The sequence below is a fragment of the Nannobrachium achirus genome (genome assembly GCF_963921795.1).
Source record: "Nannobrachium achirus genome assembly, chromosome: 19".
In the NCBI taxonomy this organism is placed as follows: domain Eukaryota; kingdom Metazoa; phylum Chordata; class Actinopteri; order Myctophiformes; family Myctophidae; genus Nannobrachium; species Nannobrachium achirus.
The window spans coordinates 2,222,278-2,249,254 of NC_137826.1; the positions used below are offsets into that span (position 1 = coordinate 2,222,278).

The window sequence follows — 26,977 nt, forward strand, 5'->3', positions numbered from 1 at the left end:
GTCAGCGGACGGCCAAGTCGTGCAACAAAACAAGTGTTTGCTGACGTTCCTTCGGTCAGCATTCCCTCCTATGAGTAGGAGGGAATGCTTCCCTCCAGAACTCAACAAAGAGGTGTTTTGTTCGAAACACTTGTGTTTTCGCTCGATGAAATGGAGTCGTCGGTATCGACGAGGCATTATAACTTAGCCTCAACGCTCTTGTTTGTGTTTTTAGAAGACACTGTAGAAAGAAGCCCATGTTTTGCTTTCCACTTCCCTGTCATTGTTGCCGGTTTGGACCGGGATGGTGTGTGACACTGCTTTACATTACTGTGACACCCCTCCCCCCCTTTCCCGCCTAACCCTGCCCACCCCACCCCACCCCACCCCACATACACACACACACACACCCCGAATCCCACCCCACCCCCCATTCCCCTCCCATTCCCCAGATAAAATCCTCCCCGTCCCTCCGGGCCGCGGTCGGGAGAGAGGCGGGATTATTACGCTTTGCTCTCGTTGCCGTTTGCCGTCTGAGGAGCCTCGTTGGGAACCGTCTTCACCTCGGCGTTGGCGTTGTTGGCCTCGGCGGGGGTGGTGGTGGCCTCCGTCTCCACCTTAGCCTTGTCCTCGTTCACAATCTTACCACTAGGGGGACGAGGAGAGAGAGACAGAGAGAGAGAGAGAGAGAGAGACAGACAGACAGAGAGTCAACAGAGGGAAAAGGAGGGCAATTCTGTTAATGACGGATCACACAAGTCTCTCTCACAGCAAAACAACTGTCTGTTCTAAGCTGCCTTTTGTCTGTTTCCAACAAAAAAAGGGGGAAGAAAGAAGGAATGAATGAAAAGGGGGACAAAAAACATGCAAGAGGAGGTTGTTTTTTCTTTTTCTTTTCGAGGGAATTTTGTCTCTTTTCCCTCCCATGGAACAGGAATGCATTTCACACGTAATAGGATCTAGCTCGCTATCCTAGCCTCACATCACATAAGAGCACAACACGGATGTCACACCTAGTTTTCCAGGGAACAATGGAGCGATGGTGTGGAATGAGACGGGGCCGGTACAGTAGAGAGAGAGTAGCACAATACATGACGGAATGAAAAGCCTCAGACATAACCCTGGTACAACAGCGCAGCAAACAGCACACAAGAGGATTACACGCTGTCTGTCTGTCTGGGGGCACAGCGCACAGAGAGAGAGAGCATTCAACGGGGGGAAAAAAAGCCACTTCAGCGCCAAGAATATTCCCTCCCCCGTGCGAATGGCCACATAAAACGCATCAACATGATGTTTTATGTTTATGTGTGCCTTGACTACTTTTGAACGACACGCTCCGAGAAGGCACGCTTAATGTTGTGTACAAAAAAGAAGAAAAAAAAAGGCAAAATGGAATGTTTCTGAGGTCTGCCCGTTGCAAAAGACAATACTGCATCCTGTTGGTTACTCTAAGACAGCGGTTCTCTAACTTTGAAATTCGAAGGTGTCCTCTTGTAAGGGTCAATTTAGACCCCCATAAAGGAACCCAGAGAGTCCCTGAAATCCACTTTGAGAACCACTGCTCCAAGACATTGATTATCAACCTTTTTCATAAAGAATTTAAAAAAAGGTATAAGCATTTAGGCCACCGACCGCCATTTGGATAACACCTTTTGTCTCTGGGATTCCAATCCACACTGTAAAATCCTGTGTTCATTTAACTTTGAGAGTGTCCATTTGGTTCCTAGCTATCAAACATTTAGCTGGAACCCCCTCAAGGACCCCTGGCGGTCCCCAGAGCCCACTGAGAACCATTACTCAGTCTAACACATGCACTGTATGTAATCTCCTGCTCAAAACAGACAAACCCACATATGATTTTCAATATACAGTGGCCACTGCTGCAGATCTGTAGAGATATAAGCCAACCTGAATTGCGTACTGTAGGCCTAAAAACAGTGAACAGATTCTTTGAGTCCGGCGTGATAATGATGTATCTTTGAAAACACCCTGACATGAACTCAATAAACCATGAACATGAACCATTATTATTGCATATATTTATTACATTTACAATACATAATATAGAGGTTTTGGCCTGTTGTCCTTGGATAATCAGACAAACAAAGTTTGTACTTTAAAGTTATCCACCTGTTTCCGCAAGACTTTACTGTAGCATTATCTGCGGGACACATCCGGTTAACAGCAGACATACAAGCTCACGTCGCGTCGCAGATGCAACCGGTGTGAGCTTGTAGATCACACTCGGCTGCGACGCCGGAAATGCCGCTCGCCTTCTGCGCAATGCACAATGGGATGTTGGAAAGTTGTGGATACCGGTACATTTTATTAAAGGAGTAGTTCACCCCCAAAATGACTTTTTTTCTATTGATTACTCACCCCATAGGGACTTGAATTCATGGCTATCTTTTGTATTTGTCGCATTCCTAAGACAATAATTTGATTTCAATAAATGTACCCCTATTGATTCTGGATGGGGACCCAAATGCATTTGGGTCCCCATCTGGAATCAATGGGGGTAAATGTACTATAATCATATTTTTGACTTAGGAATGAGACAAATAGGCTCCACAAAATATATATAGTTGAACTCAGGTCTCCATGGGGTGAGTAATCAATAGAAAAAAGTCATTTTAGGGGTGAACTACTCCTTTAAGCATCACGTTTTGGAATTTAAGTTACCCAGGCAAGTTTAGAGCAGCTAAAAAACAAAAAACAAAAAAAAAACATCATATTCATTTGATGGACCATATGGTTTCAGAAAGATTTATTTATTTATTTAAACCTTTCTTAGATGTTGTATAATTTGTGTGTATGTTTGATCCCAGTGTTGTAAACTGAAAATAAAGGCACTTTCAGCGACCTGTGGACATAATAAGGTCAAAAACCAGAGTGGTAGACAAAAAAATACTTAAAGAAAAAAAAGAAAATAAATAAGTCTTTTCAAATGTGGCGTGCGTGCATACATTGCGGCAATGTTAACGCGAATACATTTTTGCGTGGGCACACCAACACCACACGGTGCTTTGAATCTATTTCAGGTAGGCCGTGTCCTTTTTGTTTTCCCTTCTGCTCCCTCAGGAGTGGAACGGCGCTAACAGAACAACACAGGGCCAGCGTTGAAGGGCAGAGTGGCACTGTTTTCACCCCGATATGACAGAGCGTTTGGCGAGGTGGCGGCACGGCACGACGGCACGTACTCCCACGGCGCCAGGTGCTCGGAACAGACAAGAAGCTAGCTGCCCCGCGCCGCCAAGGAAGATATGAGGAAGAAGGAGAGAGAAATAAAAGTGCTGAGCACACAAAAAACTGTGAGGAGAGAGGAAGAAACAAAAAGTGCCCTGTAAATATTTAACGCGTTTAGACCTGGAATTATTTTATACTTTAGCTATTGAAAAACAGCAGATGTACAAGCTCACAGCGCGGCACTCGGTGCCGCGCTGTGAGCTTGTACATCTGCTAAACATCTGATATTTTTGAAAAGTTGTACAAATTTGAGCACATCTTTGAATGTCTTTTTAAAGCGAACATTTGTGACTCAAATTTTGCTTCTGGGGGTCCCTCGAACAAAATATTTTGAGATGGGGGTCTTTAGATTTAGACGCCATTTATAGAATCGGGTCAAAAAAATTCCAAGACTTGCACAAATTTTCACAATTTTTAGAAAAGAACCTTCTAAAAACCTTAGAAGGATTTAGAAGACACTTATAGAATCGCGGCAAAATATTCTTGCACGCATTTTCACGATTTTTCAAAAAATAGCAGATCTACAAACAAGCTTGTATATCTGCTATTTTTTAATAAGTTAAAGCATAAAATAATGGTTATAAAGTGGTTCAAATCTAAAGAAGTGACACAGAATCGCGTTCCGGTCTCAGTGGCTTAAACAGGGCCCACGCACTGCAGCTCATCACATCTCCTGTGGAAATCTTTGTTTGCAGCCGCGTTTTGGCAGGAGGCAGTGTGTTGTCACACGAAGGAGCGGCGCTCGCACACTCCCTCAGAAGTGTCGATGTGACTGCCGGGGTTCAGCAGAGCCAGAATGCAGATGAGCCAGGATGACTGATATGTTTTTGTTTGTCTGTGGGAGAAGAAGTCTCAGCTCCCCCATGGCAGGCACTGTTTGACCCTATATAGGAACTCCCAAGGACATGCTCCGAAAGCTATAACGTCAGCATGATTCTTTTTTTGAGCGGTGGTCACAACGCTCCTATACGTGGCCGTGTGTGTGGGTCTCCGTCCGTCCGTGTATGTAGCCCCAAAGTTTGGCACGCTACTCCTCCCACAGTTTGTGCACCACACACTCGCGCCATATGTCAAATCGACCGGCTTACTCGGGAATCGTGTGCTAGTAACTTGCTAAGAGAAAGGTTCTATAGTTTAATTGATATTAATTTATTAGTGAATTAATTTTCCCCATTGACTTATAATGGGAATTGCAAAAACTCACATTCAAGTATTTTTCTCTCGTAAACCATAGGAGCTACAGTTTCAAACCTCGGAGAGGAGATTCATAATGATTTTAAGAATGAATCCAAAAATAATTACATCACTCGGCCTCATGGTGGCGCTATAACGGCCCACTTTGCGTTTTGCCCCGTAACTCTGGAACCGTAGATCGGAAAATTAAAATCCTTTTTTCCCTGGATTCCTTGGGTCAAGACGCATCTCCCCATATAGGCCACGCCCATTTGCGCCTGGATAGATTTTCCGCCATCTTGAATTTTCTCCAAAACACACTTTTTGCTCCTTTTCCTACATTTTCTTCAAATGTCACAAAAATCGGTACACATGATCTATGAGGTGGGTAAACCACTGCTCAGTTCACACGGGTGTGATTTTTTAAATATTTTTTGGGAAAACAAGGGGGCTGCAGCCTAAAAAAATATATATTACAGAGACATGATGGAAAGGTTGCGGGTTTAAATCCCCCAGAGCAACTGCAGCGTATAAGCCTAGGTCGTCGGGCCGTCATCAGCAGTCGGAACGTAGATATCGTCACTGTCTGGCCAAAACCTATTAACTCCATTTTTGAGGTTTTTGATTTTTCGTCATAAATCAGGGCTATGTGTTGGTTAAAATATTATTGAACCAATGGAAAGTAGTAAAAAGTGCTTGGGACAAAACCTCTTAACTCCACACTTTCTGCCAAACCAGCTAACTCCACCCATCTCTTTTTTCATAAATATGTGCTATTGAATACCCTTTACGTCTGTGTGTTGATTATATAATATTGAACCAATGAAGAGTAGTAAAAAGTCCTTCGGTCAAAACCTCCTAAGTCCACCTGAGCTCATTTTCCCGAAAATGAACATTTCAGAGTTAGGAGGTTTCAGCCCGACAACAGAGATATGCATTTCAAGGATATCGTCTCAAAACTGTTAGTTTTCAGGATTCAAGTTCACAAATAGCATAAGGTAGCAGATATTCCACGTTTCAAGCTTGTATATCCATCTCTTGATACTTTGGTGTCACACTGTAGAAGTATAATTTACGAAAGAGCAGAAAAAGTTCAAATCCGATTAAAAATTAAACAGCCATTATTGAAATATGTCTGATTCACACTGGCTTCTTCGCTCAACGTCCATCTTTCCAGCGCTTCCAAAAAAGAGACAAGTGGACACCGTTGGAATCAGTAATCGAAATACTTCTCTCCAATTTAAATCTCCCGGTTGCCAGCTTCATTTCAGACCATGAGCTGACATCCAGCTATATCCAGTACAGTTCTACTCGGCTTTCCGTCTTTCAGACCAAGCGTTTATTTCTCCAGGCAGTGGTGGGTGCTCCTGCAAGCCCATAGTCTTATACTGCAGCTCCACACCTGTGGTACAGTGACCGCTAACGGACAGGTTCGACCGAGTGCAAGTGGCGCACCGTACTGTTGAACACTCCATTCCTAGCCAGCAGTCTCTAGCTCATTTTATTATCGCCTCGGAATAATGAGTGAAATCTCATTACAAAACTACTACTACTAATGTCCCCTAATAACTGCTAGTATCTGGCCGTCCTGTGTTAACTCAGTGGTACTCAACCTGTGGGTCGGGGTCCCTAAATTATTTTTGGAGGCCCCCAGTTGATTAACTTAATTAATGTGCAATTTTGTTTTCTCACTCAACAGTAAACAAACCAACATAAAGTTTAAGTGTGTAGAGAGTATCTGCACATTTCTAAAGTGACAATTTGAGGACTTTTCAATACTTCTAAAATGACAAATAAAAAATTGGCCAAATTGTCAAATATTAGAGGCAGACATTGTGAAAATAGCAGATCTACATGCTCACAACGCCTCGCGATGTAGATCTGCTATTTTCACAATAGGACCGTGCCATACAAAATGTAATGCCTCAACTCTTAAGCCCTTTGCACACAGGCGCGTTTATCCGCACGGATAAAACGGACAATTTCATTTTTTAAAAAGAAAACAATGATTCTCTACGACCTCATGCACACCGGATCCGAATTAGCCGTGCGACGAGTGGCTGCGGCCGTGCGTTTTTTTTCTTGATTGAACCCAGTTCGATTTGTGCGTCTTGTCGCATGCGGAAAAAAACTCATCACTCCTTTTATGACTCCTTTTGGGATCCGCAGCACCGATTCCACACAGCATTGCACACCAAATCCAATGCGTTTTATTCATACAGCAAACGGAAGAAACGCAACTGTCAGTGCTCATCAGGGTGGGGGGTCCCCAGATCAAATATGATTATTTTGGGGGTCGCGGCTTGAAAAGGTTGAGAACCACCGTGTTAAGGTATCACCAGAAAACCGTCTCTGTCCCCCCAGCGAGGACCCCTCAAGCCACACAGCGGCCACCGCAGACACAACACGGAAATAAGCGGCGGTCGAGTTGGATGCGTTTTATTTTATGACAAAAATAATGTATTTTACAGAGTGGGTGGGGTGCTGAGAGGTTTCCCACCGCAGAGAATAGACTTTCAAGTAACAACGCAAAACTACCTTTGGTTAGGTGAGTAGCGAAGTAGTTTTGTTTATTTTGACTGAAGTTGAGCCCTCGTAGGGGTAAATCCTAATCTAGTCTTTGAGTCAACCGCCTTTCAGAGCGGCTCTGGACCAGAGCTAGTCTACTGCATGCCAAACTGAGGGGTCCTTGAAATCTAAAAAGAAAGTTGGAGAACTGCCGTTCCTATAGGGTGGACAACTAACTGCCCACGCCAAGTGAACAGTTCCCTACCATACTGTACTGGTGCTGCACCCTTGGGATGGGTCCAGCAGCAGCCAACCCTCCCTACGCCCCCGCAGCGCTACAGCTAGCCCAGCTCTCAGCACTCAGCAGCACTGAGAGAGAGGAGAGGACTCATCATCCAGCCCCTCTTCCTCAGGGTTCCTTTAAGCCATTTAGACCTAGAATTATTTTATGCTTTAACTATTAGAAAAAATAGCCGATATACAAGCTCACAGCGCGGCACCGAGTGCCGCGCTGCGAGCTCGTAGATCTGCTATTTTTGAAAAATTGTGTGCAAACATTTGTGCAAGTCTTTCTAAATCCTTCTAAGGTTTTTTTTAAAAAAAACGCATGTTTCTATCTCAGTAGTCCTCGTACTTTTTCATGTCAAGGACCCCCTAGAGTTATATGTATTTGGCCGCTGACCCCCCATCTTGAAATATTATGTATCAGGGACGTCCCGGAAGCAAATATTTGAGTTACAAATGTTCGCTTTAAAATAATATATATTCAAAGATTCACACACATTTGCATGATTTTTCAAAAAATAGCAGATCTACAAGCTCTCGGTGCCGCGCTGCGAGCTTGTATATCTGCTATTTTTCAATCGTTAAATAATTCAAGGCCTAAACAAAAAAACAGGAGCAGCTACAGTCCTCTCTCTCCTCGAGCCAAAGTGGCCAAAGTTTCAGTGCAATGATGACTGAGCTAAAATAAGGAGGAAACTGTACCATTTCCAACTCGAGGCGTCGAGCTCCGAGGGGGCACAGCTGTCCCTTCCTCCGCTGACATGTGTCAACGCGATGTGGCACTGTCTGTGACGTGACGCTTGACATCTCCTCACCTCCCTGGCCTGACTGATAACGTGTTGTGTCGTCGTGCGCCCTAAAAATAGCCCCGATCTGCAAGCTCACGGCGCGTTGCGCCGCAGACGCTTCGTGACCTTGTAGATCAGCTATTTTCGGCTCGCGCAACCCAGTATACTGTAACCCCAGTGTCACCGTGCACAAGGCAATGTTGTTCCATTTATCTCTAGGCTGGACTTCATTGGATGACCTCGTTTGGGGGTGTATAAAGAAAAAGTATATAAGTGTCACTATAGGGCATAGCAGTAGGCCCCATAGAGATTTAGAAAAATATATTTATATAAATTATTTTAACCCTAGAATCAAGCCATCCAGGACCATAAAACCTTTGATCAAACAAAGGGTATTTATAGTAGTATCATATCATTTATTGCGACCGCAGGGAGCAGTTAGTGTGAAAACCTGCAGCAATTTTGTCACGCTGTTACTCTTGCCTGTAATGCTGTTACGCTTGCCTCTAATACTTGCCTGTAATGGCACACACACACACACACACACACACACACACACACACACACACACACGCACGCACACACACACACACACACACACACACACACACACACACACACGCACGCACACACACACACACACACACACACACACACACACACACACACACACACACAATCTGTCTCGTTTGCGCTGCTCCACACTCATTGCACTCAGCTGCGACCCCTGCCCATGGGTGCATATACTTCCACTTGCTACATCCAGAATCAAAGACAGCCCTATAGTCTCAGTGTATGTATGTGTGTACAATGCCAGATTTACACTGACTATTTTTTTTTAAGTCTGTTGTTTCCCTGCGCCCTGCGGTCGCTTGTCGCCCTTAAGGCGTCTTACTTGTTATTATATACTGGGACCTTGCACGAGGGTGTGCACAGTATATGAGGGAATGAAAGTAGGAGTCTGAGAAGTAATGTTGGAGAGCCCAGACGTATCAGTGATGTCAGTCATCTCCAAATATGGGCATTGTTTCAGCATGCGGATGTCACCATGGCGGAGACGCAGGCAGCAGTACAGGCGGCCGTATTAGTGATGAAAATTGGGCACTGTTTCACCCGTTTATGCCCATTTATCTTTTCTTATTTTCTTCACAGAATCAAAGGTTTTATGGTTATGATTCACCAGGATCTTGGATGGATTGATTCTAGGCTGAAAATAATTGATGTAAATATTTTTGATGGGAAAAATGAATGGATGTTGTTTTAGCGGCACCAGTAAACTGCTATGCTCTATAAGTATCTCTATTGAGAAAAATAGAGAACTTTGAGACTAACGTCAATAACTTAAGAGTGGTGTGTAGATAGAGGCACCGCAGTGTCATTGGTCATGTACTATGATCACTGGATGATGCGAGGCCTGTGATGGTGTCAATATTCAGTGGTACAGCAGCAATTGGCCTGGGATAAGGGATACTGTTCCATCCTGGGTCCCCCACCCCCGAGAGGGGAACGCTGCTCAGAAATCTAATAAACCCGCGGGACGGCTTGACAGGAGATTGCAGTCTGGGGCCACTGAAGAAAAATCACTGCGGCGATCAGGAGGAAGGCTCGATACTGTCAGCCGTATGAAGACGAATGTCCCTGGTGACAGGCCTGGTTTCATCAAGGTGATGACTGTCTGACACCCAGCGCCCACTTATAAGACCCCGTTCATACTTCGCCGCAACGGCGGTGTCGCGCGTTCTGAAGTAGCAGACCTCACGGCGCGCTGCATCTGTCAGAACCAGCACAGCTTGTCCGCATACGGGTACCGCCTGACACTGTGGTTCCCCTGACACATCACTGTGACATCACAGGTGATATCACAGTAGGGCATTCACCAAATATTAGAATATTCGAATATCAAAGTCACTATTCGACGTTGTTCACCGAAGTCGAATATTCGTTTTTTTCATGATTCTAAATCCATTGCAAGCATTTATTTTGCACAAAAAAACAGTCATTGGGCTAAAAATGGACCCTACAATGGATTCAGAATCATGAAAAATCCCTAGTTAGACCCCTCACATGCTACTTAAAGAATATTTTTTGGGGGGGTCTTTTTCCCTGTATAGTAAGAGAATTAGAGCCATCTTTAATTCTCATTTTACGACCAGATCCCATGGGAAAAGTGCTTGGGTCCGTCAATTTTTGAATTCAGCGCACAAAAATACCTCTAGGTGCAAATTGTCACGCTTTCTGCCGGAAGTGAACACCTTTTTCACATATTTCTCCCACTATGGACAAAATCTGTAGGAGTACTACTGTGCCACAATGTGTTTTGCACAAATGGGCCTGAAGGTGGAGCTAGGGCCAAGTGAAAAATGTGGGCCAGAGGTTCTGAATTGGCATCCAGGGAGTGTGCACGGTTTGGCAGAGACCGTGCCAACAGTGTCGGAGATTTGCTGGTAACAGACAGAAGGACGACGGACACACGCACGGATGGACGGACGGACGGACGCACAGACTGACAGGGTGCAAAACATAGTCGCCCCATGCCTTCGGCTGGTGGAGACAATAATTGCCTCTAAGGCAGTGAACTGGCAGCCCGCGGGCCAAATGCGGCCCCAGCAGAGCTTTCTTGTGGCCCCTGGAGAACATTCCATATTCCAATGTAAAAATACATTGTGCTTCACCATTGTGCTAGGTAGCTTGGCAACATACAAGAGCTCACCAGATGAGTTCTAAGTGCAGTTCATTCATCCATTTGAAACCATTTCTGGACCTTGAGTGGATATTGTCCATTTGCCCCAAAGAAACAATTCACCTGGCTTTCATCTTCTCCATCCTCATTAACTTCAAACACATCTTGTGCTCTCAGGTGCTCAAAAAGCAAAAACCTGTAAACACTTCACCTTGCCAGCCTGCCTCAAATACTCTTCCCGCAAAGATGTTTCCATGCCAATGACCCATATAGAACATACTGAAATACTCTATCTACTTCCTCTTGTCTTAATATCAAAATATAAGCCTGTGCTCAGGACTGGCACAGAAAAAATCAAAATGCATGAAGTGAAGCAGGCTCTTATAAGTTACCATAGTACATGTCCATTGTTGTGTCTTATCGGACATATAGCGAACAACAAACAGTCAAGTGGTTAACCCTGAACATTATGTTCATTTCTGTTGTCACAGTCTTGTGGCCCCCGACTTCAATCGATTTCACAATTGTGGCCCCCTGCCTAATCTAGTTGAACACCCCTGCTATAAGGTGTAGTGGAGAAGAAGGAAAGAAAGTACCTCAAAATGGTAAAATTAGTCAATTACAGTACTTGAGTGAATGACAGTTACTATCCACCACTGAGAGAAGTGGGAGAGATGAGGCAAAGAGAAAGAGATCATCAGGCAAACTGCAATGCACCTGGGTGTGCTGTGCGTGCTTAGGGCAAGTGGAGACCAGGCCCGAATCTGGAATGGTTCTCCGGGCAGGAATCCAAACAATAACTTTATACGTACAGTGCACAGTCTGGCTGTAATTGCTTCCCTACTGTTGACATGAAAGAGCCCCTTGAAATCTGGAGAAAGCCACCAGCGTTTGCAGGATTTCTAATTAACGACGGACCCGATAATTATCTTTTATAGTATTTCGTGCCAAAACCTTAATGACATAATGCCATGCTTAAAGTGCTGTCAACTTAAACTTTCAAGGCCCCGTTAAATTGTGATATTAAAAGCAGTCCTCAATTAATATTAGTGGGTACGCATTCTTCACCTACTCATCAATAACTATCGTCTCCGTCGGCTGGAATATGTCCAAAACCGGTTACTTTTCAGGATTCAAATTCAAAAACAGCAAAAGTAGCAGATCTACAAGCTCAAAACCTGTCGCTTAGCATGTTTCGAGCTTGTGGATCTCCCACTTTTGGAAACTTTTATGTGATGCTGTGCCCTACTTCATCGTACACGAGTGTCACGCAAAAGTAGCAGAAAATGCTGATCTACAAGCTCACACACAACACATCTCATGTAATGTATAGCTTGTTATTTTCGCTCCCATTTTGGAAATGATAGTGAAAGTGGTCCTGTCTGTGTGTTTTTTAAATGTTTTACCAAGGTTGTGACTAAATAATAATAACCTCATTGGCTATACTGGAGCACAGGTTCTTTGTTTTACATTTCCTGACATCTAACGCTTTGGACATACAATGCTATTCCACTCGACAGCGACGATATGTAATATAATATCACACTTTCATCCAAAAAGCCATGACGTGACGACGCAGTTCCATTATGTGACTTAAGCAGCGGTGAAAGAGATTCCAATGCTGAAAGCGGCTGACATTAGTGAAACAGAAAGAGAGAGTGGCGTAATGGAAAGATGGAGACCAGGTTTAGGAGGAGGGTGGGTGTCCTCCCCCGACTCAACGTGGCCTTAAGAGGGAGAGACTGTAGCGGGTGGTGAAGTGGAGGTGGAGGTTCCAAAGACAAAAGCACACAAACCAGTGACATCCCAATGTTCACGCTAGCACACTCACTTAGCGTAGCATACTCCATATAGGCTCTGTGCACAGCAGCAGTGTACACCTTACTGTACTTCCTTCACAGGTGTTACCAATGATACCAATGACGGCTCTGTTCCATTTTGTGTAGCACGGTGGTTCCTCAAACCTTTTAATTTCAAGGACCCCCATAACTCTGAGGCCACGTTTAGACGGCAACGACAAAATGTTGTTGCGTTCTTTTATTTAATCCAGCGTTCAGACGGAGACGCAACAAAATGCCGTTGTCGTCTGTATAGCAGATTTACAAGCTCACAACGCGTTGCGATGTACTTAGTTACTTTAGACCACTGCCCTTGAGGGGATATTTATAACCCCTTTCAAGGAACCACGAGGGTCCCTGGACCACACTTTGAGACCCATTGGTGTTTCCAATGAGCCAACATGCACACTATCAGCACCCTGACTTCTTTTTGACCAGAACGGAACAGAGGCTTCATTAGTATCATTGGTAACTCCTACGAAGGGACTAAAGAGGACTACATATTTCTCCTCAAAATGGCTGCTCTATGCAGAGCCTATTCATGGCATATCCTTCCAAAGTGGTATGCAACGGCGGTGGCGATTGGAATGCCGCCAGAATGGAACACACAGTTTTTGAGTGGCGAGCGATATAGAGTGGTTCATACTCGTCTTGAGCTGCTGTGGTGGCGTGGTCTTTGCCCGGGGGAGCGACAACAGCGTCCTGGGCCGGCTCGTCTATTTGTAAGTCCTTACTCGGATGGCTGCCGGCGGGGCTCGTGATCGGCTCGGGCTGGCTCGGGGGGGAGGCGGGGTCAGAGGCGGCATGGGACAAGGGGACTGGGGCGGCTTTAGGGGTCTCGCTCAGGTCGACCAGGGCCCCCACTGCGGGCTGGGCGGCCGGAGGGGGCAGGGATTTAGGCGCGCCGGGGGGCAGGGGGCAGGTTTGGGGGGACTGGGTGGTCTCGGCCTCTGCCTGGGGAGGAGCGTGTAGGGTGGGCGAGGCAGCGCTGGCCGTCAGGGCCGTGCTCTCGCTAGCGGGGCTGCTCTGCGCCGTGCTAAAGCTCTCAGAGACCGAGTTAGTGGCCGTGGAGGGCAGCAGGTTCAGCACCGCCGAGGAGGTGTCTGGACCCGCGGGCCTGTTAGGTGAGGGGAGGGGAGGGGAGGGGGGACGGAGAGAGAGAGAGAGAGAGAGAGACACAGAGGAGAGAGGCCAGGGAAAGCATAGGGACAGTGAGGGAGGAAAAGAAAGGGACGGACAGAGAGAAATAGAGGGGGAGGCAGAAGGTAGGGGAGTGAAGCCCAAGGCATAAACACAGAGTGAGTGCTGGTGTGCAGTCAGTGACAAAGTGACAACAACCTACAGAACCGAAAAACAATAAATGTTAAGAAGAACCAATAAAGGTTTTGTTGGGAGTGAAGTACATGCAAAAATTATTTCAACAAGGAAAAACTAAAACATTACGTTACAGGTAGGTGTTAAGGTTTTATGTGTTAGTGACTTTAAAATACACGTTTCAGTCAGTTGGTGGAGTGCGACAACGAATCAACCTCGGTGCAAAAAGAGAGGCCTTTAGTGGTTGTGCGATCGTGCAAGCTGAAGTAATCCATGAGCAGTGAAAAAACTTAAATAAAAGAGCTTAGTATAAAGTAAAACGTAACATTTTATAATCATGAGGAGAATTGTGTAAGTGGCGTGTCTTATTATCTTACGAGTCGAGGCTTCAGCATGTCTTGATTACGGTCACGTTCCCTTTTCAATATCTTTGGAGACCGCCTCAAAGTTCTGTTTCCGTTTTTCCTGGCCACCCTTGTCAGAATTCCATTTCCAAACCGTCACTCTTAACGCCAGCATATTAAGCATTTGGGACACGGCACTAAAAGATCGGTAAGGATTCGCGGGGCTAAAACATAAAACACCGCGGGGCTATTCCACGGGTTGTGCGTACACTTTACATACCAATACTGCACATCATTCATGCACTGCAGAGATGGGGTCCAGACTAGAGTAGCTGTAGTTTGGGTAGAGGCGGTCTGCTGCTGGTGTACTTACTCTGGCTCTGTCAGTGGAGTGGTCTCGTTGGGCTCGGTGGGGGCGCCTCCCTCCTGGCTGGGGCTGTGTTCCTCCTCTGTCCTCACCTCCACGATGGGCTCCTTGGACTCATCCTTACTGCTGGGAGAAGACAACACAACATACGCAGCTTTAAAGTGCGGGTGCCATGATTTTTCCCCCCTATAAAACATGATTATCTACTATTATGATTATACTAGGAGGAAGATTTCTTCCAAAAAAGTGTACAGAAAGAGTTAAAATTATGTTTTTATGTGGCCACACCCAGCAGTTCATTGGTATGCGTGGTTGTCATGGTGGGTGGTGACCCAGCTGAAGCCACACCCACGTATGTTGGGTGAATGGTAATTAGGGGAGGGGTTGATTCTGTGATGTAATAAGTATCTGTGTTTTTGGAACGGTACGTTTGACCCCACAAGGTGGCAGCCTACAGCTAAAACCCAAATAGAAAGGCAATACATAATTGCTCATAACAACCACACCAGGGGGTCTAATGAAGTACTGTCAACCTCCTAGACACATGAAAACTAGAAAAAGTACAAAACTATGGCACCGCCTCTTTAAGTCTTTAGAGCTATGGGAGTAGCCTGAGCAGAGTCATCATAAACATGCTCCCTCTTTGATTAAGGCCACATTCTCATAATATAATTCGGTTTAGTTGTGCGAATGGGAGGGGTGAAGTTGCCACATTCTTGCATATTTAATTGATACGTTTGCGCTCACACACATTGTCATCCGAAACAAGGACTCGCTCAGTCCACGTCTGTCCACGGGACATGTATCCAAGCTGCATAATGCCTCCTCCATCTCCCTGTGTTTAATAATTCTTCAAGTTCAACTCACAATGTAACCGCAGGACCCCCGCAAATATTTATCTGCGGTCGACGGTCGTAAACGGGCGATCAAAAAATAAAACCATGCGGCGGCGGGAGGGACTCGCAAAATCTACCAGCAATAAACCAGACAGCAAATAGGCCTACTTTAGCAAGATATGAATATCTACGAAGAGGACAACGTCAACGTCTCTCTCGCCGCTCTTGAGACGGATGGATTCACACCAACAGTGAAGCGTTTGCTGTAGCGAATCGAAACCACCGTTTTTTTGTGGATTTGCATTCGTTTCTTTGATTCGAAAAAGAATACGGATGTGTCTTCACACATGCCCAAACGTTATGTATTTTCCGACAATACGTTAGAGGATTCGTTTTAATCGCAATAAAACGTGCCTGTGTGAATGCAGCCTAAATGATGCATCCCTCACGCACAAGATACACGCGAGCTTGTATATCTGCTATGAATATCCCTATATCACAGTTCTCAGAATAGGAAAAAAAACATTATTATTAATAATGTATTTGCTGTTTATTCAATGCTGTAACTTTACACAGAGAAAAGCGAAGTACTGTGCTTAAGTACAATTTTGAGGTATTATTTACTTGAGTATTTCCCATTTTCAGTACTTTAACTTCTACTGCACTACATCTCAGAGGCATATTATATATGGCATATTCTTTTTATACATTTGAAAGCTTGTGAAATGGAACATACTGTACTACTGCATAATGATTCTGCATTACTACATCACAGCATTGTTACTTACTTTTACTAAGTAAAACGTGAGCACTCCTTTCGCAAACCGTCAGTGGCCACACCGAAGCCTTCCTATACGCCAGGGTTCCTCAATAGGCGGCCCGCGGGCCATTTGCGGCCCGCGGGGGGCTACTGTCAGGCCCCCACCAACCCCAGAAATAATGGTGGTATAAGAGCAGCAACACTAGTATATCGTCGTTGTCAGGTGGAAACCTCGTATCTCCAAATTTGTACGTTGTTTCGCAAAGTAAAGCCCTGCTTCATCATTCAAGGCCGTCTCACAAAAGTAGTGAAAACAGCAGATCTACAAGCACACACCGCCTCGCAGTGCGAGGCGTTGTGTGCTTATAGATTGTCTGTTTTCACTAGTTTAAATCATTTTTAAAATGATAAATACAAAACGAACGGTATTGGACATACAAGATTTTCACCCGACAACGAACTGTCGCTGGAGTAGCGGGAACGCCACCGCCGCCCCCTGCAATGTTGTGGCCGTCGGCTTGGTACCCTAGACATAATTCGGCCCTTGGGGAAAACTAATTGGGGAACCCTGCTATACGCTAACTTAAAACGCTAAAACAGACTCACGTGAAAGCCGCCTTGCCCTCCTCCACGTCCTTGCCGCCCTTGCCGCCGGGGCCCGCCTTGCCGCAGAAGTTGACGGCGATGCACATGAGGAGGCCGCACTTGTTGAGGAAGTAGCAGGTGACGTCCACGCCCACCAGCAGCAGCAGGAACACCACGATGAGGATGCCCACGATGGCGCCCGTGCTCAGGCCCGAGCCGCCGCTCGCCGCGTCTGTGCAGACCAACCAGGACAGAGGAGAGAGAGAGAAGCGAGGAGGAAAAAGAGGCGACGAAGGCAGAAGAAGAAGAAGAAGAACAAAGGGAGGGGGAGGGGGGGGAGTAGTATGCAAAAGCAAACAGGAGAAAAGGAGATAGGAGGATCGGACATGGGAGCACGGAGAGAGGGAAGAATAGACGGATGATGAGAAAGAAAAAAGAAAGAAAGACGTCAAAGAGGGAGTTAGGAAGAGGGGCGAGACACGGACACAGTAGGCCAGGGGCCAATTCTGATATCTTCACAAATTGGTACCGCCCAAGGTGACCGTACGTTTTTTACATTTTTGACTTCGTACATGTCTCTAGTTTACATTTTGTTAATGATAACCCCTTCTGAGACCCAGCTTAATTGATGTTATCAGTTAGAGTCGGTGTCCCATTAACTTTACATTACAGGAGAAAAAAAGCTAAAATTAATCTGCTTTAAGTAGCATATGAGGGGTCAAACTAGGGGGTTTTCATGATTCTGAATCCATTGCATTTGTTTTGCACGAAAAACATTCCTTGGGCTACAAACGGACCCAGTGATGAAAAGTGATGAGTCATCACTTTTCACACTTTTGTGGGGGCTATTTTTGCTTTTTTCCCCCTGTAATGTAAAGTTAATGGGACACCAACTCTAGCGGCTGATAACATCAATTAAGCTGGGTCTCAGAAAGGGTATCATTACCAAAATGTAAACTAGAGACATGTACGAAGTCAAAAATGTAAAAAAACGTACGGTCACCTTGGGTGGTACCAATTTGTGAAGATATCAGAATTGGCCCCTGGCCTACAGGATGCTGATTCAAGCTTGTTATTATTATGCTACCTCGGTTTTCATACCAGCACAGGCTCAAGTGTGTTTTGCGGCGTTCAAAGGGAATTTCAAATGAATTCGTGGCATACATGCTATAATGGAGCGGAATCACCTAGGATAATGCTTATTTCAGCTGTTAATTTATACCAACAGTGGCTTATAGTTAATGTCTTGACAACTCCAACGTCACACACACACTTGAGGCCTTAGTTCCTATACGCACCTTGCACACAAATGCATTAGTTGCACGAATGAACTAACAAGACAAGACACATCTAGATCAATAATATGCAGTCAAATCTTGCATGAATCAGTCATCTGGGGAACTATATTAGGCACAGTAACGAGGTGGAGGATCATGCACAACAATCAACTGTAGGAGAACATAATGGTTATTGGTAACACTTTCTTCGTAAAGGGAGGGGAGGTTACATGTAACATATATACAGGGCAGGCTCATGGCATGTCTTGACTGTAAACACTTAACCACTTTCACCCTGGCTTCCCTATTAGGCATGGTATTATACAGGAAAAAATGTGTTAAAAGATTTTCATCCCCCCCCCCCTCCGAAAACTGTGAAAATCGCAGATCAGTGCCGTGTTTATTCGTTATTTTCACTGTGTGACACCATAGTGCAATGAAGCACAGGCTGTAAGTGGTTAACTGTTAACAGAGAAAGCAATCGCTGTCAAGGACTTGACGTTCATAACTCGCTGAATGTTCCTGAAGTGTTTCTAAAATGGCTTTTCGAGGAAAACATTATGCAGCGACATGCAACAGACAAACACATTTCGTATTCAGGTGACACAGAGATCTCTAACGTCTGTAATGAAGGTTGCACTGCTGTTTTGCACGATATTATTATTATTACGATCTGCGACAAATCATGTCATGAGCCTTTCGTGAAACCACAGCTGGTAGAAATCTTGCAGACTCCCATCCTCGTATATCATCCTAAAGTGCGTCTTTAACTTTGGAATGACCGGTGTCCTTCTGCTGTTGTTGAAGCAGAGGCTTGTGGTTTTTTCGAATTTTGATAATTTACCATAGTTCACAGCAGTGGTTCTCAAAGTGGATTCCAGGGACTCTGTGGGTTCCTTTATGGGGGTCTAAATGGACCCATACTAGTCTGTAACTCTGACAGCATACAAATAACGGGTCCATTTGGTTCCATTTGTATACTGTCAGAGTTAATGGGAGACCTTGACATTTGAAAGTTTGAGAAACACTGGTTTACAGTTTAGTAGCGTACTAGTTATATGTTCATACCAAAGACTAGAATCGAGGGAATCTGCACCACCACGTCTAAAGCTAACACTTAGATAATAATAATAAAAACAGCCCTTTTCCCTTATGAACATCTCACAAAAAGTGTTACCAAAGTTTCACTGCCTTTCGTCCCTCTTTAGGACTTGGGGTTTGCAATAAGCCGGCCACACCGGCTTTTCTCTTATGATGTTTTATGGTTAAAATGTGTTGTTAAAAAGCTGTCAAGAATTGAATGGTCAGTTAGTTATCGCACATATACTGTATCTAAACTATGAACTATCATGAGTCATGTAGCCATCAAATGGTCATCATTTCATTTCACGGGACAGAATGCAAATGCGTGTTATTTTCGGTCAAACATTTCACACAAGTCAATGCACATTCAGAATGCAGGCAAGAAGACGGAGCCTAAGGACTTTAGTAAAAAAACAAAACAAAGAAATAAATAAAAAAACACAATAAGCCTGCAATTTGGGACTACATTGGGCCTCGTTGTAACTGTGGCTTGTACTGCAAGGACAATACGTTTGCACAAGAACTGGATGAAAAATACCAGCCATGGGATTGCGACAGAATCATGTCCATCCAAGCATTTCAGCAGCAAATCACATCAGCTGCAAATGCAGTACTGTGGTGTTTTATGGGGGGAAAATCCACTCCAAAACAAGAATTCACACGTTCTGAGGTCATTCAGCAGCTCAGTCTATATTTGTGAACATGAACAATTCGCAGCCAACGTTGTTAACAAATCCGCTCAGTTTGGCATGCATTAGTTGGTCGCACGTCGAAAATAGCAGCACCTACATGCTCACAGCTTGGAGATCTGCTATTTTCGGCACGCGGCCAAGTATAAATCAGGCTTCCGTGATGTTGTCAGCGTCATCATTATCAAGTGCCAAGACATATCAGTGTCAACACCAAACGTGAACGTGAGACCGGTCTTCTAGACACTCGTTGTATTACAGGGGATGTGACAGTGCATAATCAGCTTTGTAACTGTCAGCACTTCTATGAAATGACGTCGGGTGGAAACCTTGTATGTCCAAAACTGTTACTCTCCAGAATTCAAATTGAAAAAACGCTAAAGTAGCAGATCTACAAGCTCAAACCGTGTCGCCTCTTAGTTACTATGTAGATTTTGATTATTATTACAAAACATACATTAACCACTTCAGCCGTATATACATTTTTGCCATTTGAAAATAGCCGATCTATAAGTAGATCTGTAGATGTGCTATTTTCAAAAGATTTTTATACATTAGATAACTTGAAATGGGACATTCTGCACAATAAGTACTTTTGCTTTTGGTACTTTTAGTACATTTTAATACCAATACTTTTGTACTTTTACTCAAGTAAATGTTGAATACCGGACTTCTACTTGTAACAGAGTACATCTACATTGCAGTATTGATACTTTTATTAAAGAATGTAAGTACTTTTTACACCACTGCGAGCTTGTGGATCTGCTACTTTTGATGCTTTTGCGTGACGCCTTAGTATCAAGAAGGACGTTAATTTGCAAAAAAAAAAAAAAACAAGCACAAAAAGTAAAAATAAGAGAGATAACAGGTTTCGACAGCCCAACAGCCGACAGCAACGAACACGGTGAATGAATTATGCGAGGAATGTCTAGAACGTGTGAGTCTCCAGTTCCTTGTCAGTGAAATAGCACCTTGTCTCTTGGTGACGTCCCAGAATTATGGCATATTGTAACTCAAGCCGGCGGCATTATTGAACTGTCTAGACGTTCTAATAATGTCGTCATCATACACAAATTCTGTTTCAGACTGGATTTTCACTTTGAAAGTTGGACAAAAACACGAGCTACTTACCAGGAACCATAAGTTATGTTCTGCAATGAATCAAGCACAAATAAGTACAGTATTGACCCAGCACGGTGGCTGAGTGTGGGCCCAGACCATGTTAATACAAAGCAAACACAACACATCATTAGAGGTATCAGAATCACACCCACCACACCATTAATAAACACATATTTGCATCAAAGCACACAATTAATGGTCGCACAGTGCATCAAAAAACACAATAAATAACCACGCTTGGCCAAAAAAAAACAAAAAAAAAAAACAGAATTAATAACCACACATTGCAAAAAATTAAATAAAAATCAAACCATGATTAACCATACATTGCATCAAGTCACATGGTTAATAACCAACCAATCATCAGGCATGGCAACAAATCACACATTTAATAACCATGCGTTGCATCAAATTAATATTGCACAACAGTCACGTTTAGTTTTTACTGGTTGCAGTTCACGTCATTACTGGATCAGAGTTGTTATTTATAAGATATTGTTAGTTATCTTCAGACAAACACAACATATACTGTATACAGCTTAGAGTAGAGCTGTCATTATGACATTTTATGCAACAATTAATTGCCACACAAATTATTGCGATTAAGGATAACATTGTGCTTTTGTTGTTGATTTCTCTTCTGTTTGGCTTTTAGGCTTTGAAGTTGCACATGGCAGATATGATATAGAGACATAAGCTAAATATACAGTACCAAGAAATGACTGACATATTTGACAACTTTATACTTTAAAAAGAACATTGATAATGGAAATAGCCGATCTGCAAGATTTGCAGATCTGCTATTTCCACTATTTTTGAACTTTTTTGAAGATATATGAACATTTTTAAACAATTATGACAATTATGACAAAATAATTGCAATGATGTCAAATAATTGCGATTAGACGATTATGTAATAATTGTGACAGGGCTAGCTTAGCGTTTTACTTGACATTGGGGGAGGGGGGGGGGGGTAATTTTTTTTAAATATATTTTAAATATGTAACAAATAATAATTAAATAAACTCATTTAAGAACCGTTTTGAACTAATAGGTGTAGTGTGTGTGTGTGGGGGGGGGGGAGACGATTGAAATTAAATCAGTACTTTTAAGAGTCATGGAACCAAAGATTGCTGATTTACAAGCTCACAACATTGATTGTGGCCATTGTGTTGGCTGCAACACGCTCCGAGCTCGTAGATCAGATATTTTCACAAAGTCTCCTATCCGGCTTTAAGATCGTTAATGTTAAATATTAATAGTATAACTAAAATTGCAAGTGCTCAAGAGCCAAAAAAGAAAAAAAGAGAAAAAAAAGAAACGCTCAAAACATCCTTCAGAACACTGGGCCTGTTTCTCAAACCAAAGCTTTCTTTTTCATAACTTTGCTGACTAAGATGCCGTGCCTGAGGGGCCAACACTGCTCACATTCTGTGTAAGAGCACTGATATTATTTCCCTGGCAGGAGAGAACAGAAAACCACGCAGTGGATTTGTCATTCTTTTTGGAAAATATACTATTTGCGTGAAATTAAAACCAACTTTCTGCATCGCCCTCTACTCCAGTTCAACGTCACAACGCTGGTTCTTTCTCCATAATTAAAGGAATTATATGTAACTTTAAGACTATTTATATGTATATACATTTTAGCAGTCATTTCCCTTCATCAGTAATAATATTGTTGTACTGGGGTGTTTCCTTGCAGAAAGACACATCCCCTGGCTGTATTTCTGTTCTGTTCCACTCTTTATGTTGACATTAAATGTCAACAGAAACAGTGGAGGGACGTTTTTGTCAGGGGGAGCTCAAAGGGGTTGTGCACTAAGGTAATTGATTGGGCCATAAAAGTGTCAAGTCCTCGTTAGTGATCTCTCTAATCAATGAAAGCATGAAAGACAACTACCTGTTTGATGTCTGTCATAGAGGGGAGAGGGGGGGGGGGGGGGGGGATGTTTTTGTGTACACACAAGCTTGCATATTTTTCCTTTAATGTCGCTCTGTTCAGTGAGAAACGGCACAGAGCCTTTTGTTACTGAACATGCCAGCGTTGGCAATCCAGGTTTGAGATTGTGAAATCATTTAATTGTTAAATTGTGATACTATCAAGCATAAACATCAATCATATCAGACAAGTCTACATTCCCCCCAAAAAAGGAAATGCGTCTTTCAAGATTTCCTATTTACATATTCCTAGACCGCTGAGTTTACCAGTTCCGGGGGCAACTCTTAATCAAACTAAGGGCCCGTGTGTCTAGAAATAGCAGGAGCACACCACCATCACTGTATACCTGTTGGGAGGAAGTAGAGAGGTGTAGCAGGCAACACTTGTTTTTTTTCCCCCCCTCTCTCTCTCTCTCTTCTCTCTCTCTCTCGCCTATCGCTTCATTTGCATTTTAACAGGTGCGATAAATCATTTGCTGGGTTTTTAATGCTGAAGGGCCCTGTCTCGCTGAGCACTCTGGGAAAACGCAGGAGGGGGGAACACGGACCTGTGTGTGTCAGCAGCACAGAGTATTGAATGGTTCTTTTACCGGCTTGTCAAGGTATTTGCTGCACATTTACCCACAGCCGCCCTGATAACAAACAGCATACATTAACCTGTTTAGTCCGGGAACGAAAATCTGTGTAACCACTTGAACCACTTTAATCATTATTTAATGCTTTAACTATTAAAAAATAGCAGCTGCAAGCTTGTAGATCTGCTATTTTTTTTAAATCGTGAACATTTGTGCAAGGCTTTGAATAATTTTGACTCTGATTCTATAAATGTCTTCCTAAATCCTTCTTCTAAATCAGTGGTTCTCAAACCTTTTCATGTCAAGGACCCCCAAAATTACATTTGGCCGCGGACCCCCATCTCAAAACATGTTGTTCCAGGGACCACCCAGAAGCAAATATTTGAGTTACAAATGCTCACTTTTAAAAATATATATTCAAAGACTGAAAATCAAGATAAAAAAAAAATAGCAGATCTACAAGCTCGCAGCGTGGCACTCGGTGCCGCACTGTGAGCTTGTATATCTTTTCAACAGCATAAATATAATTCTAGGTCTAAATACTTTAAGTGGCGCAGGCAACCCGTCAATGAATCCCCGACCGACACACGGCCGAGATAGAACTTATCAGTAAGGCCTTTTGATACATTCAATTTGAATCTAATTGATTAAATTGTCAGATTTACCGCAGTGACAGAACAGAATTGGAAGATGATTCATAGTGCCAGACAGTGCATGATATGCTAGCACAATAGTATTGGCATATTACCGTATAATGGAGGCTTTTGGACCGGTGCCAGGATCATGCTGTATTGTTGATGCTTTCCTCGCTCATATATACAGTCGTACTCAAATAACCCCGCGCCGACCGGGCCGGTACATCAGTGGTTCTCAAAGTGGGGTCCGGGGACCTCCATGGGGGCCCTTGAGGGGGTCCCAGGGAGACCCCAGAAAACCCCCAAATATATGCATCGGCTATTTGAAAATATTTGACAATCTTTTTTGAAACATTTTAAAGGGCGAGAAGCGACTGTCAGGTCACGTGGAAACAACTGACTTTTAAGATTCGGCAGCTGTCAACTCATTTACTGCCAGATTCATTATTTTATTTATCCCTCTATGCCATTACTTTTTACAGTTTTTGGGACTAATTCTGAACAGCACCAGTGGACAGAGAGTCCACTGTTGGCCACTAGAGGGTGCTGTTAGCTTGACTGAAAACTAGTGTGACAATTAAGTGTGACAGAGAAGTGTGATAGACAACTGCTGCAGGTTTGTATAGTAACTGCTCCCTGACGGTCGCAACAACACAAATCATGTATGGGGGTCCGCGGCCAAACACATATCATTCTTTTTTTTTTTTTTAGAAGCACTGAGATAGATGATTGAAATTCTGTGGGGAAGTCACAGTGATGCATTGTGTAAACTGGGTCTGTGTCTTTAATTGATCCATCCTCGCCGCCCCCTAACCTGTATCGATTAAGGTCTTTGCAAAGTCATCATGCAGGTACAGTACATGTGTTGCAACTGAAAACATTCTGTAAGCATTAAACGCCTGCCTGGCCTTTAAGAGGAGAGAGAGGGTATCAGTGTTGTTGGGTGGAAACCTTGTATGTCCAAAACCGTTCGGTTTGTATTTATTATTGTACAAATGATTTAAACTAGTGAAAATATCCTGCTATTTTCACTAGTTTTGCGTGACAGTCTTGTATGATGAAAGCAGGGTTTTGCTTTACGAAAAAACATACACATTTGAAACTTGGAGATACGAGGTTTCTACCCGACAGTGACGATATTATAGTTTGTAAGGGAGGCAACAGAAGGTCTGCAGTCAGCAGCCACATGAGCCTTTTGCCCCCGAAGATTCACTGAAGACAAAACGCAAAGTTGTTCTCTTACACAATGGCTATCGACTTTCATTAGGAATCACAAAATGTTTAGCAATAACTCAGGGATGCCTGACCTCCTATATGTAAGAAAACTAGGTTTAAGCAGGAGTACTAAATTGAAGTGAAATGAATGAAGTGGTCCTCAGTCCAATGACTAGACAGTTTCTCTGGCCAGAAAGGTCTGGTCAAGGTTTAGCACAGTTGGACAGGACTCGCGGCGACAAGTGTCTAGCACCGAGAATAGCCGACCTACAGTACACTACAAGCTCACAACAAGTCCCTGTGACGTCTGTGACGCGTTGTGAGCTTGAAGGTCTGCTATTTTTGTCCGTTCTCAGCGCACGTACGACACCATCGCGTGACGGAGCAAAAATGAAGCTTTATATCAATAGAACGCAGTGTTCTTACGCCACCTTTACGTCACCTGTAACCTCCGACAAAGGCGATAGAAATAAAGTACCAGATGTACTTTTGCCCAAAGAAAAACCAAATAAAAGTGGGTAGAGTCAAGTGGAGGTGAGCCGGTAGCATGCAGTGGAAAACCAAACGCCTGTAACCCCGATACAAAAGGACGAAGCAAACAATGGGATTGGCACATGCGGACCCAGGAGCTCAAACTCCAGGCGCACTCACTTTATTACCATCCAAGTCAATTTAAAAACGGGGTCAGCAAAAAAATGTCAAGATGACTCATCACACAAAATGCTATTCTGAAATTTTAAACGAATGGCATTTACATCTCTTTTCCGCTTGGGATTTTTGTGTTGTTGTTTTTTTTTAATCAGTGTAGCCAGGCTTCCAAATTGTCCACACCTGGGGTTTTACAGTCCATGTGTGGGCGAATAATGCATTAAAAAAAACAAAAACATTTTTTTGTTAAAGCTCCAGACAAAATAACAGGGCTAAAACCAACTCAACATTTTCAGCCACTGGGAGTCGATAGAATAGCACGGTCACACACATTCTAGAATGTTAAGTTGCTAAAGCTTTGAAAGCAATTTTTTTCATCAAGAAAAACAAACAAACAAACAAACAAAAACACTATTTTGTTTATAGACTACAATGGTTACATCATGGAAATACACATATATGTATACTTACAAAAATGTGTCAAGGAATAAAATAATTTCACATTAAATGAAAATGAGCGACTCTTTTTTTTCTTTTTCTTTTTAGTGTTTAACAACAGTAGCATTAACTCTTAGCAACATTCTGCTATCAGGTAAAAAGAGATCATAAACCATTGAAATAACTGCTTATATCTAGAATCTTCGGAATAAAGTTTTGAAAAGATTATGTACACTTTCTCACAAAACATGATTTGTTTTATTATTATAATGTATTTTTTTTCTTCTTAACAATCGTCTCCCTTATGCCTAATTTATGCTTTGAGAAACAACGGTGTCCCGTGCCAAAAGAATAGCAGATCTACAAGCTCAGTACAACGTGTCTACTATTCATGGTAGGGGTGCCACGGTTCAGTCCGCCCACGGTTCGGTTCGTATCTCGGTTTTTGGCTCACGGTTTCGGTACGGTTTTGGTACAGTAAAAATTGAAAAAGAAAAAAGAAACAATCCAAAATGTTCAGTTAATTTTAAAGATGGGGTGCAATCATTTGTGTCCCCCCTAAGATATGATAATCAGTTATTATGATTATACTCAGAGGAAGATTTTTTCCAAAAAAGTGTACAGAAAGAGTTTATGTTTTTATGTGGCCAC

General features: G+C 43.3%; 1 protein-coding gene across 1 annotated transcript in view; it reads right to left on the bottom strand.

The window, feature by feature from the left end:
* Positions 1-482: 482 nt before the first annotated feature.
* Positions 483-26,977, bottom strand: part of ncam1a (neural cell adhesion molecule 1a) — a gene marked incomplete at both ends in the record, with an annotated part of 537,183 nt that continues 510,688 nt past the window's right edge. Inside the window, 3 exons of the mRNA XM_080748824.1 lie at positions 483-627; positions 14,529-14,645; positions 16,725-16,935. Coding sequence (XP_080604950.1) covers positions 483-627; positions 14,529-14,645; positions 16,725-16,935 — 473 coding nt within the window. The remainder of the gene's footprint in view (positions 628-14,528; positions 14,646-16,724; positions 16,936-26,977) is intronic.